This window comes from Saccopteryx bilineata, chromosome 1, assembly GCF_036850765.1.
Source record: "Saccopteryx bilineata isolate mSacBil1 chromosome 1, mSacBil1_pri_phased_curated, whole genome shotgun sequence".
Taxonomy (NCBI): Eukaryota; Metazoa; Chordata; class Mammalia; order Chiroptera; family Emballonuridae; genus Saccopteryx; species Saccopteryx bilineata.
This window is the reverse complement of record NC_089490.1, coordinates 129,252,951-129,272,235: the sequence shown is the minus strand read 5'-3', so window position 1 is coordinate 129,272,235 and position 19,285 is coordinate 129,252,951. Positions and strand designations below refer to the sequence as shown.

General features: G+C 42.2%; 1 protein-coding gene across 2 annotated transcripts; it reads left to right on the top strand.

Moving 5' to 3' along the window:
• The first annotated feature begins 285 nt into the window (after positions 1 to 285).
• Positions 286 to 16,790, top strand: MED21 (mediator complex subunit 21). 2 transcript variants are annotated; one of them, XM_066253233.1, is made up of 5 exons: positions 300 to 352; positions 8,755 to 8,907; positions 14,777 to 14,891; positions 15,450 to 15,550; positions 16,321 to 16,790. In XM_066253233.1, the coding sequence occupies exons 2-5, from the start codon at positions 8,857 to 8,859 to the stop codon at positions 16,495 to 16,497; spliced, it is 444 nt and encodes a 147-aa protein (XP_066109330.1). In that variant the 5' UTR covers positions 300 to 352; positions 8,755 to 8,856; the 3' UTR covers positions 16,498 to 16,790. The 2 variants fall into 2 exon arrangements, with proteins under 2 accessions (XP_066109331.1, XP_066109330.1); XM_066253234.1 differs by lacking the exon at positions 8,755 to 8,907 and having other exon boundaries at positions 286 to 352.
• The last annotated feature ends 2,495 nt before the right edge of the window (positions 16,791 to 19,285 follow it).

Here is a 19,285-nt window from a genome sequence, read left to right as displayed (position 1 = left end):
TGAAAACCTCATAATTTAACAATCTCCATAAAGTGTTTAATACCTAGAAGCCTGGTACGTTAGCTCCAAAAGCCAGTGGACCCCAGAGAGTCCTCAAGTTATTCAAAATAACCCCAACAGAGACTTTTCCCAGGTGGATCTACCTAAGTCAAGTGAACCTCGGTGAAGTCCCACCCTCTCTTTGAAGGAGTGAAGTTGTGCTTGACTCCACCCCTTGCAAGAACACAGCACTGTGATTAGCCATGACGCATAATGCCGCCCAATCGTGTACGAGCAGCCGCTTGAGTGTCCTTTTGCTTAAGGGAGAAACATGGCGGATCGGCTCACGCAGCTGCAGGACGCCGTGAACTCGGTGAGCAATTTCACTCAATTGATGTCTGTCTTCCTCTTGACTGAGGTAAAGCCAGAGAGGAAAAGGGGCTCCAGCGCTGAGAGCCGAAAGTGAGGAGCCCGCTGAAACAGGGCTTTAGCACAAAGCGGTCGGCCGGCGGGAGGCGTCGCCGCGTCCTCGGAGGTCTCAGGCGGCTGCCGGGCGGTGCGGAAGCTGCTGGAAGGAGCGGCCTCTTTCCTCTGCGAAGGGGAGACCCTCCATCCCGACTCGGGTTTCACCACCCTGACCTGTTCTCTGTGTACAGGTTTATTTTGTCGGGGATGCTCGTAGGATCTCTTCTCGTTCGGGAGGAGGGGACAAGCAGCAGAAGCGCCCCCCTCCCGTATTATTTATGTGAACCCGCGGAGTAGAGCCTGTGCTTTTGATGATTGATCTTTGTCATTAGTTGTTAGCTCAGAGTATCCTTCGCCAAAACTTTCATGTTGGTGCAGGAGTGATGGTGAATTTAGTTTCATCTTAGTTGGTACCTATAGATCAGGGTCTCATTCCATCTCCATCATAAATCAGTTGGGGAAAATGGTAGTGCATTTTTCTAATCCTCGTATATTTCCATTTATTTAAGTCTTTAATAACTCACCAAAAGTCCATTTCCTATTAAAGGGCATATCTTATAAGTAGCCCTACCCCGTACTTTGATCCTTCTGATTATTTTTCCTGTTATACCTAGGTGGAAAGTATATGCAAAGCGTAGGATTCATGTACTTACTACCATTAACAGTGAAATAGTTTTCTGTTGATACTTATATTTCTCAATGTCGTTCTATTTTTACTTGGATATCCCAGGTAAGATGCCTATAGAGAGAGAATATGTTACTGGAAAGTGTAGGTACCTGGTCCCTTGCCAGTTTTTTTCACACTGTATACTACTCATAAGTTGTCATTCTTGTTATTACATCAGTTTTTGTATTCTTGAATGTGGATCAATTTGTGATAAACTGATTTACTTGGTGTGCTTATAAAAGACCTTTTGAGGATGAGAAGTCCAGCTCCTAATGTTATAAAGTACCGCTCCCCAGGTTCTGAAAGGCACTATACCTCATTTCACTGAGTTCACGTAGAGACACCCAGTCCAGATGAATTTTGAAGAGTTTTTGTTTGTTTGTTTGTTTGTTTGTTTTTTTCCTGAAGCTGGAAACGGGGAGAGACAGTCAGACAGACTCCCGCATGCGCCCGACCGGGATCCACCCGGCACGCCCACCAGGGGGCGACGCTCCCCCGAGACCAGAGCCACTCCAGTGCCCCAGGCAGAGGCCAAGGAGCCATCCCCAGCGCCCGGGCCATCCCGGCTCCAGTGGAGCCTCAGCTGCGGGAGGGGAAGAGAGAGACAGAGAGGAAGGAGGGGAGGGGGGTGGAGAAGCAAATGGGCGCTTCTCCTATGTGCCCTGGCCGGGAATCGAACCCGGGTCCCCCGCATGCCAGGCCGATGCTCTACGGCTGAGCCAACCGGCCAGGGCCTTGAAGAGTTTTATTAGAGGAGATTTATTAATATGCCGACCACATATGGCTGACAGGGGGCATCTGCAAGCCCAAATCCTGCAGTGCAAAAAATAGTTCAGGGGCTGTTTATATACCCTTGATGGGGGGGAAGGGGGAGCAAGATACATTGGTACGAGCTGGCAACATTTGTTTAGGGGATACACAGAAATATTAAGACTTTCAAGATAACACAATCAAAGATGTTTACAAATCTCTCAGGGTTCATCTTCCCTCACTAGCCTAGAGGTATTTTACCCACAAGATTCCAGGGAGGGGGAGGAACTACAATCAATGCAAGGTGGTATGTAAATTTTGCCTCCTATTGAAAGAGAAGAAGTTTCTAGGTTAACCTTTATTTTAGATTTAAAACTGAATGACCTATATTGTTCTTGCAAGCCAGAAACTTCTACATTATTCTCCCTCCCCTCCCTAATTGAGGGACAGGAAAGCCTGATAGGAAAGGCTGACCTTTCCTCCCAGAATATCAATATAAATTTTCGGCTTTTGGTACCTTACAACATCCACACTGGTTTTATTTCCTAAGTCAAATCCTTGACTTAATTTACTGAGGAGTATGAGGCTGTTGTTTAGGGATATTAATTTATAATACATAACATATTTAATAGACAGCATTAATAGTATAGTTTATTAAAGAAACAAATGTTGATTAATTTCTTATGGATTGTACAATTTTTTTGCAATTTATATAAAACTAATTGGTTTTTGTAACAATTTACCTTTTTATTTATTTATTTTTTTCATTTTTCCGAAGCTGGAAACGGGGAGGCAGTCAGACAGACTCCCACATGCCAGGATCTACCCGGCACGGCCACCAGGGGCGATGCTCTGCCCCTCCAGGGCGTCACTCTGTTGTGACCAGAGCCACTCTAGCGCCTGGGGCAGAGGCCAAGGAGCCATCCCCAGCGCCCGGGCCATCTTTGCTCCAATGGAGTCTCGGCTGCAGGAGGGGAAGAGAGAGACAGAGAGGAAGGAGAGGGGGAGGGGTGGAGAAGCAGATGGGTGCTTCTCCTGTGTGCCCTGGCTGGGAATTGAACCCGGGACTTCTGCACACCAGGCCGACGCTCTACCACTGAGCCAACCGGCCAGGGCCATGTCACAAATGTTCTTAACATGTTAATGTAATTTCACTAAGTCTGAGAAATTTTTTTTTTTTTACAGAGAGTCAGAGAGAGAGATAGATAGGGACAGACACACAAGAACGGAGAGGGATGAGAAGCATCAGTCATCAGTTTTTCGTTGCGACACCTTAGTTGTTCATTGATTGCTTTCTCATATGTGCCTTGACCGTGGGCCTTCAGCAGACTAAGTAACCCCTTGCTTGAGCCAGTGACCTTGGGTCCAAGCTGGTGAGCTTTGCTCAAACCAGATGAGCCTGCGCTCAAGCTGGCGACCTCGAGGTCTTGAACCTGGGTCCTCCGCATCCCAATCCGATGCTCTATCTACTGCGCAACCACCTGATCAGGCTGAGAAATGTTTTAAAGAACAGGAGTTACATATATTCAAGAAAAGTCCACAGTCATTGGAGTTGTGGTCACATTTCTATACTTTGCAGCTAGAGTTTAAGTCCTAGTGACCACTGCTTTTAGCTGGAATTAGAAGTAGGTTCCAGCGTACAGTAGGCATGGGGCATTGAGACAAGAGGAATAAAGGAGACACTATACATTAAATAAAGCAATAAAATCAGACTGTCAATACCCACAGTAGAGATCTTTGAGGGATAAATAAAACTCAAATATTCAGGCAAGGCATAGTAAATTGCCCTTAGTTTTAAAGAAATGAGCTCAGTTCACCTGCTATTTGGAAGAAATACCTTAGGCTCGTGAATCATGTCGTGAGATGGGGCCAATGACTGGCTTTGGCACCTTTTAGCCTTCAGTGGCAATTCCCAGTATGTTGGGCAAGGTCAAGTCACAGGTAGCTGAAGCAGGGCTAGAAGAGACTGAACCCTCCCTCTGTGGAGCAAGGGAGCAGCTTACCCATATCCCTCTTTCCACAGCAAAGACATGTTCCTTCGTGGGGCCGAGAAGCTTGGTAGGCTTCAGTTCAATGACCTTTTTTTTAAACTTTTGATGTAAGGCCCTGATGGAATCCCATGAAGCCCTTTTTGAGTGCTAGAGCCTTTAGAGCAGGGGTCCCCAAATTTTTTACACAGGGGGCCAGTTCACTGTCCCTCAGACCGTTGGAGGGCCGGACTATAAAAAAAACTATGAACAAATCCCTATGCACACTACACATATCTTATTTTAAAGTAAAAAAACAAAACGGGAACAAATACAATATTTAAAATAAATAACAAGTAAATTTAAATCAACAAACTGACCAGTATTTCAATGGGAACTATGCTCCTCTCACTGACCACCAATAAAAGAGGTGCCACTTCCAGAAGTGCCGCAGGGACCGGATAAACGGCCTCAGGGGGCCGCATGCAGCCCGTGGGCCGTAGTTTGGGGACCCTGCTTTAGAGCATATGCCAAAAGCTGATATTTCCTGATTTTTTTTTTTTTATAGGGACAGAGTCAGAGAGAGGGATAGATAGGGACAGACAGGAACAGAGAGAGATGAGAAGCATCAATCATCAGTTTTTTATTGCGACACCTTAGTTCATTGATTGCTTTCTCATATGTGCCTTGACTGCGGGCCTTCACCAGACCGAGTAACCCCTTGCTCGAGCCAGCGACCTTGGGTTCAAGCTGATGGGCTTTTCCTCAAACCAGATGAGCCCGCACTCAAGCTGGCGACCTCGGGGTCTCGAACTTGGGTCCTCCGCATCCCAGTCTGACGCTCTATCCACTGCGCCACCGCCTAGTCAGGCTCCTGATTTCTTTTGGGCCTTATTTGCCTTTTCTGTTACTACCTTGGCTATTATAGACCTTAAAAGCCATGCTCAGAAGATTTCACTGAGGGGCTTGAGAGCCCTTTTTGTCTATATCAACTCCTGGAAAAGGACAAAACAGCATTAGTAGTTAGATTAAATTAAGAAGAACAAGTTTTTGGTGCCTTTTTTAGAATTCCAGAGTCTCTTCGCTGTTGAATAATTCAGTACATTAGCATTCAAAATAAATTTCAACAGTATTGTTTCAAAATGATAACAAACTAAACATTATGTAAAAAGACATTATTAACAACTCCTAATATTTAAACTAAGATTCCAATATTACGGGGCTATAAAACAGCAAATAAAAGAATTAACAAAAGGTCTTTTAAATAACACATATATTTTAGTATGGAAAATATTTTTATTTTTATTTTTATTTTTGTATTTTTCCGAAGCTGGAAACGGGGAGGCAGTCAGACAGACTCCCGCATGTACCAGACCGGGATCCACCCGGCATGCCCACCAGGGGGCGATGCTTTGCCCATCTTGGGGCGTTGCTCTGCCGCAATCAGAGCCATTCTAACGCCTGAGGCAGAGGCCACAGAGCCATCCTCAGCGCCCTGGCAAACTTTGCTCCAGTGGAGCCCTGGCTGCGGGAAGGGAAGAGAGAGACAGAGAGGAAGGAGAGGGGAAGGGGTGGAGAAGCAGATGGGCGCTTCTCCTGTGTGCCCTGGCCGGGAATCGAACCTGGGACTCCTGCACACCAGGCCGATGCTCTACCACTGAGCCAACTGGCCAGGGCCTTGGAAAATATTTTTATATAATAAGGAATTTTTGGTATAAACTATTCAGCTGGCAAAGAGATATTAACTTTCTTTTTTATGAGGGGTGGGGTTGATGCCTGAGGGAGAAGCAGACACCAAGAACTGAGAACTTGCTGCTTTTACTCTTTTTTTTCCCTGCAGTTTGTCCTGTATCCAAGCCTCTTAGCAAGACAATGGGGCTTCTCTCTGGCATAGCGGTCAGGAACCTTTTTGGCTGAGAGAGCCATGAACGCCACATATTTTAAAATGTAATTCCGTGAGAGCCATGCAACGACCCGTGTACTTTACGCATTATCCAATAAAAATTTGGCGTTGTCCCGGAGGACAGCTGTGATTGGCTCCAGCCACCGCAACCATGAACATGAGCGGTAGGAAATGAAAGAATTGTAATACATGAGAATGTTTTATATTTTTAACATTTTTTTTATTAAAGATTTGTCTGCAAGCCAGATGCAGCCATCATAAGAGCCACATCTGGCTCGCGAGCCGTAGGTTCCCGACCCCTGCCCTAGCAGGACTCGAATCAATTTGCCATTTGTAAATTAACTGCCTTGTTTTGAGCAGCTAAATATAATTTTCACAAAATTACTTACTTTCCCACTAGTGAGTTGCTTTAGCCTATATGAGGTTTCCATTTTTTCCTGCAATTTCCTGAATATTCTTTTTACAGTTTTATTATGGCTAATGTAGCAGGTCTTCTTTATGAACTCCATGTCTTCTAAGTAACTGAAAGACTTGGAGAGACTCCAACACCCTCTCCCCCCACGGGAGAGTGTTGGAACTTTTTTTCATTTTTATACCAGTGGGGGCAATAAGCCATTATTCCCAACACATGGAGAGTTTATTTTTAATTTTATTCCCTATAATTCTAATATTTATGATTCTATTACTCCTTTTAGAGTTGCAATTTAATTTAAGAAACTACCAATTAACTAGTATGGTCCACATCTATGGTTTGTTAATTTTTAAATTCCTTTTTTTTCTTTATGATTTTTCTAAAGCAAAGTTTTAATTTTTAATATTATCCTTACCTTGTAATTTCTAAATGGGCAAAACCTTTTTTGGTTAGTGGACATTTGAAACTAATTTCTATTCTATATTTTAGTTATTTTATTCTTTCTTGTTTTTTTCTGTTGTTTTACACACAGCAGGCTGAATTTTTTTCTTCTTTTTTTTTGTATTTTTCTGAAGCTGGAAACGGGGAGAGACAGACAGACTCCCGCATGCGCCCGACGGGGATCCACCCGGCACGCCCACCAGGGGGCGATGCTCTGCCCCTCCGGGGCGTCGCTCTGTTGCGACCAGAGCCACACCAGAGCCACTCTAGCACCTGGGGCAGAGGCCAAGGAGCCATCCCCAGCGCCCGGGCCATCTTTACTCCAATGGAGCCTCGCTGTGGGAGAGGAAGAGAGAGAGACAGAGAGGAAGGAGAGGGGGAGGGGTGGAGAAGCAGATGGGCGCTTCTCCTGTGTGCTCTGGCCGGGAATCGAACCCGGGACTTCTGCACGCCAGGCTGACGCTCTACCACTGAGCCAAAGCTGGCTGAATTTTAACCTAACCGTGCGCCTGGAGGCAGTGGGCTGTTTATTGTTTGTCTTCTGCTCGGGTGCAGCACAACAGCAGAGACCGGAGAAGGACGGAGAGGGGAGGGGGCATGTGTATCAGCTCCGCTTGTTGCCGCTTGGTTTTTCTTTCACTCAAACTGCTTACTTGTTAGTCCTTTTGTTCCAGAGTTTGGAGAAACCCTTTCAATTTGTGGGCTCCACTTTTCTTTCATTTAAATTGCTTGCTTGCCCACCCTTTCTGTATTAAGCAAGCTTTTAAGCCACTGTGGTGGATTCATTGTTAAATTTAGCTACTGATCAATGTATGGAAATTGATCGGGACAACCTGGGTTCCCAATTATTATATTCCAGACTGTCCTTATTATCCAGGGATTAGAATTCCCGGTTGCTATTACTTATTACAAAACTGAAACTTGTTTCAGGAGAATCTAAGAATTAGTGCACCGATAAAACAAAAATAAGACAGATAAGACAGATGGTTAACTAGCACCCAGAATAAAAGTATTTGACTGTAGAGATAGTAATTATTACACAAGACAAGGGGAAGAGGCCAACCGAAGAGAATGATTTTTCCTTTCAGGCACCCTGAAGGTAGATTTTTGAGAACAGAGAAAGTCATTTAACATAGCTTTTAGTCAGAAGCTTGCAATTTTGACATAAAAGGCTTAAACAGACATTTAAACATTGAACAAAGGACTATACACAATGCACGACTTTCAATTAAATAATATCGGATAATTTGATAAACAGACAAAGCCTCATAGATGAGGGAAGAGCTCCCCTTGTGGCCTCTTAGGTGCACGCAGGTCACGGCACCAGATTTCTTAACCAGGGGTTTTAGAAACAGAAACATTAAAATAAAGACTGCTCTCCTCTCCCTCTCTCTCTCCTTTCTAAAACGAATAAATAAAAATAAATCTCTCTAAAATAAAGACTGAGATCTTGACTGTGAAGCCAGTAGGCACGGCCACCATCACAGCAGCCTGGCCCATGCAGGTTTGCATTGGATTTGGACAGTCGGTAAAGAAACAACAGAGCCAAAAGCTGGTGGGCCATCATCTTTAATCCTAGCTTGCACCCAGCGGGCAAGTAAAAACACACACTGGGCTCCAAAACCCACTCGTTCAGTGCTCACAAAGCTACTGACTTATCCGAGTTTCCTAGAATCAAAGGTTTCTAGCTCACCAGACTTATTCACCTCTGTTCCCCATCTCTTTCCTTCTCCCTGCACAAACTGCACAAACTGGCTTCTCACTCAGCACTTCACCATCTTGGCTGCTTCTGGCTTCCTTCATGTGGCCTTTCTCTGCTCTCTTCTGTCTCCTCTAATGCTAATCTCAGGAACCAAGAGAGCAAGCTCTCATTCTGCCCCCATTTTATAGTGTAGAAATCAAAACCTTGAATCCAATATACAAAATAGGGAAGTCTCTAGTACAAAGTCACTTATCTGGGGCATGATGGGATTGCACCACCCCACATCAAAAAGGGTGGGAAAGGCTTAGTCCTAAAACCAAGCCCCAGGCCTAAAACCAATGCCCACAGCCCATCCCCAACACACATTAATATTACCTGGGCAACGGGCTTCCATGTGGGCAGCGCCATCTTTTCTTTTATTTATTTATTTATTTATTTATTTATTTGTTTGTTTTTTATTCATTTTAGAGAGGAGAGAGAAGGGGAAGGAGCAGGAAGCATCAACTCCTATATGTGCCTTGACCAGGCAAGCCCAGGGTTTTGAACAGGCAACCTCAGCAATCCAGGTCGATGCTGTATCCACTGCGCCACCACAGGTCAGGCAGCACCATCTTTAACAAAGTGAGCATAATATATTTTATCTGCCCAACATTGACAAACACCGACGTCTCTTGGAAGTCTTGGGTTGAGATTAATCCAGGTTAGCTCAGCCTCTACTGATTCAGTATGATGCGAGACTGACTAATCCTGGATGGACTGAACCTCCATTAGCTTTCCTAGAGATAGACACATCGTCCCCACTTCTGGCATTTTACCGAGAGCCTCATCTAGATACCTCTGGAAGTCCTGGGCAGGATGAAGTCTCCACTAGTACCTCTCATAGAGAAACAGATATCCCCAAGAGTCTCAAGCAGGACCCAATCCCACTAGTCATCCTTCCAGAGTGCAAAGCCAGCAGCCAGGGCCACTATCACAGCAGCCTCCTGGCCCATGCAGGTTCGCATTGGATTCGGACAGTCGGTAAAGAAACAATGGAGCCAAGAACTGATAGGCCATTTTCTTTAATTCTAGCTTGCACCCGGCGGGCAAGTAAAAATACACACTGGGCTCCAAAACCCACTCACATTCAGTGCTCACAAAGCCACTGACTTATCCGAGTTTCCTAGAATCAAAGGTTTCTAGCTCACCAGACTTATTCTCCTTAGTTCCCCATCTCCTTCCAGGGGTCGTCAAACTTTTTATAAAGACCGCCCACTTTTGCAGTGCTGGTCAACCTGGTCCCTACCGCCCACAAGTGGGCGGTCCAGCTTTCATGGTGGGCCAATCGCAGCGCTGTTTGGTTGTGTGGTAGGAACCAGGTTGACCAGCACTGCAAAAGTGGGCGGTTTTTATAAAAAGTTTGAAGACCCCTGCTAGTACACAAAGGACACAAACTGGCATCTCACTCAGCACTCCGCCATCTTGGCTGCTTCTCCTGGCCACATGGCCTCTTTCTGCTGCTCTCTGCTCTGCTCCCTCTGCTCTCTCATGCTAATCATCGCAGGAACCAAGAGCTAGCAAGCTCCTATTCTGCCCCTATTTTATAGTGTAGAAATCCAAACCTTTAATCCAATATACAAAATAGGGAAGTCTCTAATACAAAGTCACTTATCTGGGGCATGATGGGATTGTACCACCCCACATCAAAAAGGGTCAAAAAAGCTTAATCCCAAAACCAAGCCCCAGGCTACAAGGATTCTGCCTGCCCACTGCCTGCCCCCAACACACATTAATATCACCTGGACGATGGCCTCCACGTGGGCAGTGCCATCTTTAACAAAGTGAGCATAATATATTTTATCTGCCCAACACAGAGTATAACTAGAAGTCCCTCTCCTAGCAAAACCCAAAGCAGGACCACTAAAACTCCCCACTGAAGTCTTGGTCTTGGAGAGCCTGCGGGGACTTATGACCATGCCTGGTCTGTTTTGCGGCAGATCCAGTTCAAAACATAAAGACTAGTAACAATCAGCAAAACAGTTTTGAAAGCCCTATTTATTTCCATTGGGGTTCCACATTCCCAGAGTCACAATTCAGCAAAGCCCCCAAATTCACTTTACCTACATTCTAGTCCGACACAGACTACAAACTAGTTACAACTCTGCTACCGCCCACCGTGAAAGCTGGAACACCCACTAGTGGGCAGGAGGGACCAGGTTTACCAGCACTGCAAAAGTGGGTGGTTTTTATAAAAAGGTTCACCATCATGGGTTTAAGGGATACACAGAAATATTAAGACTTTCAAGGTGCCTGACCTGTGGTGGTGTAGTGGATAAAGCATTGACATGGAATGCTGAAGTCGCCGGTTGGAAACACTGCACTGTGGTCAAAGCACATATGGGAGTTGATGCTTCTTGCTCTTCCCCATATCTCTCTCTCTCTCTCTCTCTCTCTCTCTCCCCCCCCTGTAAAATTAATAAATAATAAATATTAAAAAAAAAAGACTTTCAAGGTAACAAAGATTTTTACAAATCTCTCAGGGTTCATCTTCCCTCACTAGCCTAGAGGTATTTTACCCTCAAGATTCCAGGAAGGGGGAGGAACTATAATCAATGCAAGGCGGTATTTAAATTCTGCCTCCTATTGAAAGTAGTTTCTTGGTTAACCTTTATTTTAGATTTAAAACTAAATGACCCATTGTTGTTGTAAGTCAGGGACGGGACAGGAAAGCCTGATAGGAAAGCCTGACCTTTCCTCCCAGAATATTAATATCAATTTTCAGCTTTTGGTACCTTACAACACTAAATGTTGATGAATTCACCAAAATAAATTCTACCTAGTGGTGATTTTCCTGGGCTGCCAGCCAACCTCCCTCAGGAAGATACTCCTTTGAGGTTTTACAAAATCCAATCATAATGGTGCTGCTGGGTAGAAATGTTATTTAAGGGAAATGTTGCTTATTCATACCTGTGTTGTAGCCAGAAAAGGAGCAAAATCAAAGTGAATTTGGCCTTCATTCCAAGGTAGGCATGCTTATCATTGGATTTTGGAGAGAAGCCTCTAGGTTTACTACTATGAGTGCCTACTGTGTATTTAAACACTATCGTGTTTACAGAGAGATACTCCTTAAGGAGTTCACAGTCTGATTTGAAAAATATCATATATTCAGGAGACAGTTAGTGCAAAAGCAGTATGTGCTTAGGGAGTTATGAGTCAACTATTTTCAGCTTTAAGTGCTGAAGTAAATTGGAATATAGTCATGAACTAAAAAAGAGGGAATCTTCTTAGCATTTATCTGAATTGTAATTCTTTTGTAAAATTATTAATTTTTTGTTTTTAATAATGAGCTTTATATAGCTATATATTTTTATAAAAAATGTTAAGCATATTATTTTTTTTTTACAGAGACAGAGAGAGAGTCAGAGAGAGGGATAGACAGGGACAAACAGACAGGAACAGAGAGAGATGAGAAGCATCAATCATCAGTTTTTCATTGTGACACCTTAGTTGTTCATTGATTGCTTTCTCATATGTGCCCCGACCGCAGGCCTTCAGCAGACGGAGTAACCCCTTGCTCGAGCTAGCGACCTTGGGATCTAAGCTGGTGAGCTTTTTTGCTCAAACCAGATGAGCTTGCGCTCAAGCTGGTGAACTCGGGGTGTCTAACCTGGGTCTTCCACATCCCAGTCCGACGCTCTATCCACTGCGCCACCGATGGTTAGGCCAAGCATATTATTTTTTAAAAGTTACTCATAATTCCACCAAGATAACATTTGTTTTACCCTCAGAACTCCTTAAGGGCAGAAACTGTCTAGTTGACGATAATCTCTGTAATGTTTATGCCTATACAGTGCATGTCATAAAGTTGATTTTCAATAAATATTTGTTGAATAAATGGATCTTGAGAGCTTTTGAAGGTCAGAGCAGTTAGCCACTGTGTTGAATATTTCTTTTGTTTTTTCTATTCCTTATAACAATGCTGTACTGTGAGAATGTTACCACTTTAAAAATAAAAAGACTTAAGTTACAAAAAACAGAATCAGAATTGACATTTGTAAGCTTCTGAACACTTACTACTGCTCTATTATATTTGCAAAATGTGAGCAAAAGTAGTATAGTCAGGAATTAATTTATCACTAGTCAGGTATATATGAGGAGCAGTAGAAAGTGCATAAGTAGAATTGATTTAGATGATTGAAAGCTTTGAAACAGTCTAAAGCATTGGAGATTTATTTTTTATTTTAGCATTGGAGATTTATCTTTTGTGTTTTTTTTTAGAAAGTTTTCTTTTGAGTTTAGTTTTTAAAGCATAGTTTTTTTTTGTTTTTTAATTTTTCTTTTTTATTAATTTTTAGAGAGGAGAGGAGAGAGAGAGAGAAAGAGAGAGAGAGAGAGAGAGAGAAGGGGGAGGGAGGAGCAGGAAGCATCAACTCCCATATGTGCCTTGACCAGGCAAGCCCAGGGTTTTGAACCAGCGACCTCAGCATTCTAGGTCGACGCTTTATCCACTGCGCCACCACAGGTCAGGCTTGTGTTTTTTTTTTTTAAGTGAGAGGATGGGAGACAGAGACAGACTCCCACATGCATGGAGACTGGGATTCACCTGGCAAACCCCCTACAGGCAAGGTTTTGCCCATCTAAGCCATTGTTTGACAACTGAGCTAATTTCAGCACCTGAGGTGGAGGCTCCATGAAGCCATCCTCAACTCCTGGGGCCAACTCACTGGAACCAATTGAGCCATGGCTGCAGGAAGGGGAGCGAGAAAGGTGGAGAAGCAGATGGTCGCTTTTCCTGTGTTCCTCCACCAGGAATTGAACCTGAGACATCCATATGCCCAGCCAACTCTACCACTGAGCAAGCCAGCCAGGGCCTGGAGATTTATCTTTAAAAATATTTTATTTTTATTGATTTTAGAGAGAGGAACCGGCGGAGGGGACAAACATCAATTTATTTTTCCACTTACTTATACATTCATTGGTTAATTCTTGCATATGCCCTGACCAGGGATCAAACTCACAACCTTGGCACTTTGGGATGACACTTTAACCAATTGAACTGCCAGGCGAGGGCCTGGAGGTTTATCTTGAAAGATCGTGCTGGCTGCGCTCAAAATTTTTGAGTGGAGTAAAATAACTTAGTGAACTAGAAAACAGTAAAGAAGCTAATTTAACTATTCTTTTTTTTTCTTTCTTTTTCTTTTTGTATTTTTTCTGAAGCTGGAAACGGGGAGAGACAGTCAGACAGACTGCCGCATGCACCCCACCGGGATCCACCTGGCACGCCCACCAGGGGCGAAGCTCTGCCCACCAGGGGGCGATGCTCTGCCCCTCCGGGGCGTCGCTCTGCCGTGACCAGAGCCACTCTAGCGCCTGGGCAGAGGCCAAGGAGCCATCCCTAGCGCCCGGGCCATCTTTGCTCCAATGGAGCCTTGGCTGCGGGAGGGGAAGAAAGAGACAGAGAGGAAGGGGGGGGGGTGGAGAAGCAAATGGGCGCTTCTCCTATGTGCCCTGGCTGGGAATCGAACCCGGGTCCCCCGCACGCCAGGCCGACGCTCTACCGCTGAGCCAACCGGCCAGGTAATTTAACTATTCTTATGTGAGATATTTGGTTGAACTAACAGCAATGATAGAAGGAAAAGAGAAAGATTTGTAGTATTAGCAGGATTTGAAGATGAAAGGAAAGTAAGAGTCTAAAGTTCTACTGATTAACTAGGAGAATCTCAATACAAATTAGATGTTAAACAAAGAAAACAGTTGACTTTGAGTTCAGTCATTCAAATAATGGCAGAAGTTTATTGGAAATGCATATTCATTGATTAAAAATAAGGAATTGAGATTTGATGAGAGGTCAGGACTATTGATAGAAGTTGGTGGGGAGACTAGGAGTCTTAAGTTTGGAGCTGGTGAGGAATTAGTATTCTAAATCTTCAAAACTGCTTAAGAAATACTTTGAGAGCACCAGGAATTTGCAAACTTCGATTATGAAGAAAAACGTTTCTAAATACTAAGGTGCTATCTTTTTCCCATTATTTCTTTAGACTGTAACTATGCTGGTCACAGAAAAAGGATCAATACTTTGTACATGAATTGCACGTATTTTATTCACCCTGGACCCATACTTAGATACTTGCCGGTCAAATTTGCTTTTTCCCATTAGTACCCAACAAAAATCCTTACTTACATATAAAAAAAAAAATCCTTACTTGTGCTTGCAACAAGTATTGACATATGTTTGTCTTGTCATCCTGTTACCTTGGGAAGGAAAGAAAGATGATTTTATATTTTATCTAACTGTTTCAAGTAGATTGCTACCAAACCTATTTTCTTTGCATGATTAAAACTTTTAGTCACTGTTAATAAATGGCTAATTTTTTTTCCCTAAATTACTTTTTTTCTGTTTTATTATGTTGCTGAAAGATCATTATAGAAACTTGTTGCCATTATCAGTAAAATTCTTAAGTTTGATAAATCCTTTCTAACTTGATAATCCTTTCTAATCTTTGGCCTCAAGCTTGCAGACCAGTTTTGTAATGCCATTGGCGTGTTGCAGCAATGCGGTCCTCCTGCCTCTTTTAGTAACATTCAGACAGCAGTTAACAAAGACCAGCCGGCTAATCCTACAGAAGGTAAACAGATTTTTTTGGCTTCCCTTAGTTTGACTCTGTTACTTGTCATCTTTTCAAAATAGATTTATTGAGAAATTCAGCTTATTGATGGCTTTCTAAAAATACTGTTGTTTGAGAATATTACTGCAAGCTTTGTCATAAAGAAAATGAATTTGTTATAGTCAATTTGATATATCATTACATATATCACATAGTTAATTATGACATTACATGTCAAATAAGAGATTGTTACTCCTTTAGAGGAAAATTTGTATGAATTTAACTGAATTTTACTTCTGGGATCTTAGTAAGGAAGGCATCTCATTTACAGATCTTTTATTCAAGTCAATACCATATTATCCTAATAAGTAATATAGAATATGGTTAATTCCCAATTTGAGTTAATATTAAAGGTAATTCTCACTCATGTAATGAGATTGATGTGTTAAAATTAATCATTAGAGACCTACTATAGAAAAAGTTATATAAATTTTTCTGGTTTTATTAACTTAATGTTTAATTTCTGTTTCTGAAAACTTGAGCTTCTCCAGTATCCTAATTAGTAGTATCTTTCTCCAGAATATGCCCAGCTTTTTGCAGCTCTGATTGCACGCACAGCAAAAGACATTGATGTTTTGATAGATTCCTTGCCAAGTGAAGAATCTACAGCTGCTTTACAGGTAAAAATCTCTTTTCCTTTGAGTACTCTGCAAATAGGGAATTTTGCATTGAAGGAGATAGATTATAATATAACTGTTTGTTATAATATTTTAAGTTTAAGATTAAATAAGTTTCATTCATTTTGAATTAGTGTAATCTGTTAAAGATTTCATGAATATGTACATATAGCTGTCCAGTTTTGAGTTATAAAGATATTTCCTATTTTCCTCAGTTTAGGTTCTTACCTAGCAAAGAATGAGAGGAGGGTGGCATTCTGCATCTGGAATAGAATAATAGTGTCCAAGAGCAGTGCGGAAGGGAGTCATGTAAACATCTAGAGATCTCTATTTGCATATTCATGGTGTTCTCTCTCTCTCCTTTCTAAAAGAAAAAAAAAAAAAGGCCTGACTTGTGGTGGTGCAGTGGATAAAGCATTGACCTGCAACACTGAGGGCGCTAGTTTAAAATCCTGGGCTTGCCTGATCAAGGCACATATGGGAGTTGATGCTTCCTGCTCCTCCCCACTTCTCTCTTTCTCTCTCTCTCCTCTCGTAAAAAAAAAAGAGAGAGAGAGAGAGAGAGAGAAAATTCATGGTTTTAATGAATTCATATAGGGAAAACTTGTAATAGTTTCTTTATTTTAGAATTTTGCCACTGAAAGATCTACCACAATAGTTTCATGTCATCTAGATTAAAAAGTAAATACTTCAGTGTCTTTCCTTCTCAGCTGTTGTTATTAATCTCCAAGTTTTCATTCCTCAAAAGAGTTTTAAATTTGTGTCTTACAAAGGCTGCGAGCTTGTATAAGCTAGAAGAAGAAAACCACGAAGCTGCTACATGTCTGGAGGATGTTGTTTATCGAGGGGACATGCTTCTGGAGAAGATACAAAGTGCACTTGCTGATATTGCGCAGTCACAGCTGAAGACAAGAAGTAGCACCCATAGCCAGTCTCTTCCAGACTCATAGTACTCATGTATACCGTGTGGATGAGAAAAGAACTGTTTGAATGCCATTAAGAGTTCTGCATCAGATTTAGATGTAAGCCTTACCAAGAGTTACAGAAACATTAAGCACTATAACATGTTATCTTTTTAGCTATTTTAATAGTTTTCTATTTTCACTCTTGATAAATTAGCCTGTAAAATTGTGATTGAACCAGCTTTAAACCATCATTATGTCATCATTTTTATTATTTGAGTGAAATTGAGGCAGCTATTGCATTAATGATTATAATATAATTAAACAGATATACTATACAATTCTTTTGTGACATAATTTCTATATTTATTATTGTCATATTTTTACAGTCTTTTTACAAATAAAAACCCTCGAGCCAGAGGAGAGGTGGCTAAGTGCAGAGATACAGGCCGTTTCGGTTTCGGTGGCTATCCTTTAGACTCTTTGGAGGTCACATTATAGAAGTTTGGAGCTTGAGCAGGGAAAGTTTCTGAAACCCTGTTGCATTTAAGAAACAAAGAGAATTAGTGTGAATTAGGTCACTTTTATGGAAACTTTTTTTTCAGAACCTCATAGCCATTTTACTTCATCTCTGTACTTGGTTCTATTAAGAAACCCTCTTCTCTGTCTATGGAATTTCCATTCTATTGCAAGAATTTTTCTTCATTCAGAATTACTTTTTTCTCCATAACTTTTCACCTGCTTCTTTTTATTCTTCCCTTTAATTTCAGCAGTGAAGCATGTTTCCTGAGTCATGTATTCCTTCTTATTCTTTTTATTTCAAAGCCTTGTCTTCTGATCTTGTTAACTTCATCTTCATTGCTACGTTGAAACCTAACCATAACATACATCCACTACATCAGTTACTTCAATATGATTTTCTGTATTGCACCTTAGTTTGTAGTGCTGACACTTGTGCGTTATTCAATATGATTACTGACCCAGCTCTTGGATCTCCTTGAGTCTAATAATTATCTCCATGAGAAAGCTGGAGTTAAAAGGTGTTTCACATTGTAATTGGTTCTAGCTCCAGAGGCTACATATCAAGGATATCCTGAGCTAAATTTCCAGCAATCTGTTACGTATCCAGAGTTGGGTTTTTTTTTTTTTGTTTTTTTGTTTGTTTGTTTTACAGAGGCAGAGAGAGAGTCAGAGAGAGGGATAGACAGGGACAGACAGACAGGAATGGAGAGATGAGAAGCACCAATCATTAGTTTTTCATTGCGCGTTGCAACACCTTAGTTGTTCATTGATTGCTTTCTCATATGTGCCTTGACTGCATCCTTCAGCAGACTGAGTAACCCCTTGCTTGAGCCAGCGACCTTGGGTCCAAGCTGGTGAGCTTTTGCTCAAACCAGATGATCCCGTGCTCAAGCTGGTGACCGCAGGGTCTCGAACCTGGGTCCTTCCACATCCCAGTCCAATGCTCTATCCACTGCGCCACTGCTTGGTCAGGCCTAGAGTTTTGTTTTGTTTTTAAAAGCAAGAACAGTAGAGATGTATTACCTGTTATTCCTATCATAATCAAGCTCTTCCACAGTTCTTGAAAAATACTGCTTAGTAGCACCTTTTTAAAAATTTTTTTTAATATTCATTTTTAGAGAGGAGAGGGAGAGACAGAGAGAGAGAGAGAGAGAGAGAGAGAGAGAGAGAGAGAGAGGAGAGACAGAGAGAGAGAAGGGGGGAGAAGCTGGAAGCATCAACTCCGATATGTGCCTTGACCAGGCAAGCCCAGGGTTTCAAACTGGCGATCTCAGCATTTCCAGGTCGACGCTTTATCCACTGCGCCACCACAGGTCAGGCTTAGTAGCACTTTTTAACTCCTATAATATAATTTATAGAATCATTAACTTAAAGTTAAATTAAATGTTATACTAATAGATATTTAAAATGTTTGACATTTTAAAAAATTTATTCACTTTAGAGAGGGTAGGGGTGGGGGAAGGGCAAGAAGCCTCAACTCCCATATATGCCTTGACCAGGCAAGCCCAGGGTTTCAAACTGGTGACCTCAGCGTTCCAGATCAACACTTTAGCCACTGTGCAACCACAGGTCAGCCTATTGTCTTACATTGCTTTAAATGCATTTTATTTTTACATACTGACATGAGATTTCTAGCAGATAAAGAACCATAAAAGAAAGTAATCTTTGAAATACTGAAGCCTATTCAACACAGGATAAGTAAGAAAAATTGCAACCTTAAGCTGGTACATTGACTGCTGTTAAAATATCCCTTTCTGAAAGAAATTTATGTACAGGTATATATATATATATATTAATTATACATTTTTTTGAGTAGAGGAAGGGAAAGAAAGAAAGAAAGAAATATCAGTTTGTTTTTCCACTTATTTATGCGTTCACTGGTTGATTTTTGTATGTGCCCTAACAAGGGATTGAACCCACAACCTTGGTATATCAGGATGACGCTCTAACCAAATTACCTGGCCAGAGCAAATTTTTTGTATTTGATATTGTCTCCCTCCCCCCCCCCCCCCTCAGTTTAAGGTATTGTAGAAAAAAGACACCCATTCTGAAATATTCATAAAGATGGCCTGACCGGGCAGTGGCGCAGTGGATAGAGTGTCGGACTGGGATGTGGAGGACCCAGGTTTGAGACCCCGAGGTCACCAGCTTGAGTGCAGGCTCATCTAGTTTGAGCAAAACCTCACCAGCTTGGACCCAATGTCGTTGGCTCGAGCAAGCAGTTACTCAGTCTGCTGCAGCCCATGGTCAAGGCACATACGAGGAAGCAGTCAATGAACAACTAAGGTGTCGCAACGAAAAACTAATGTTGGTG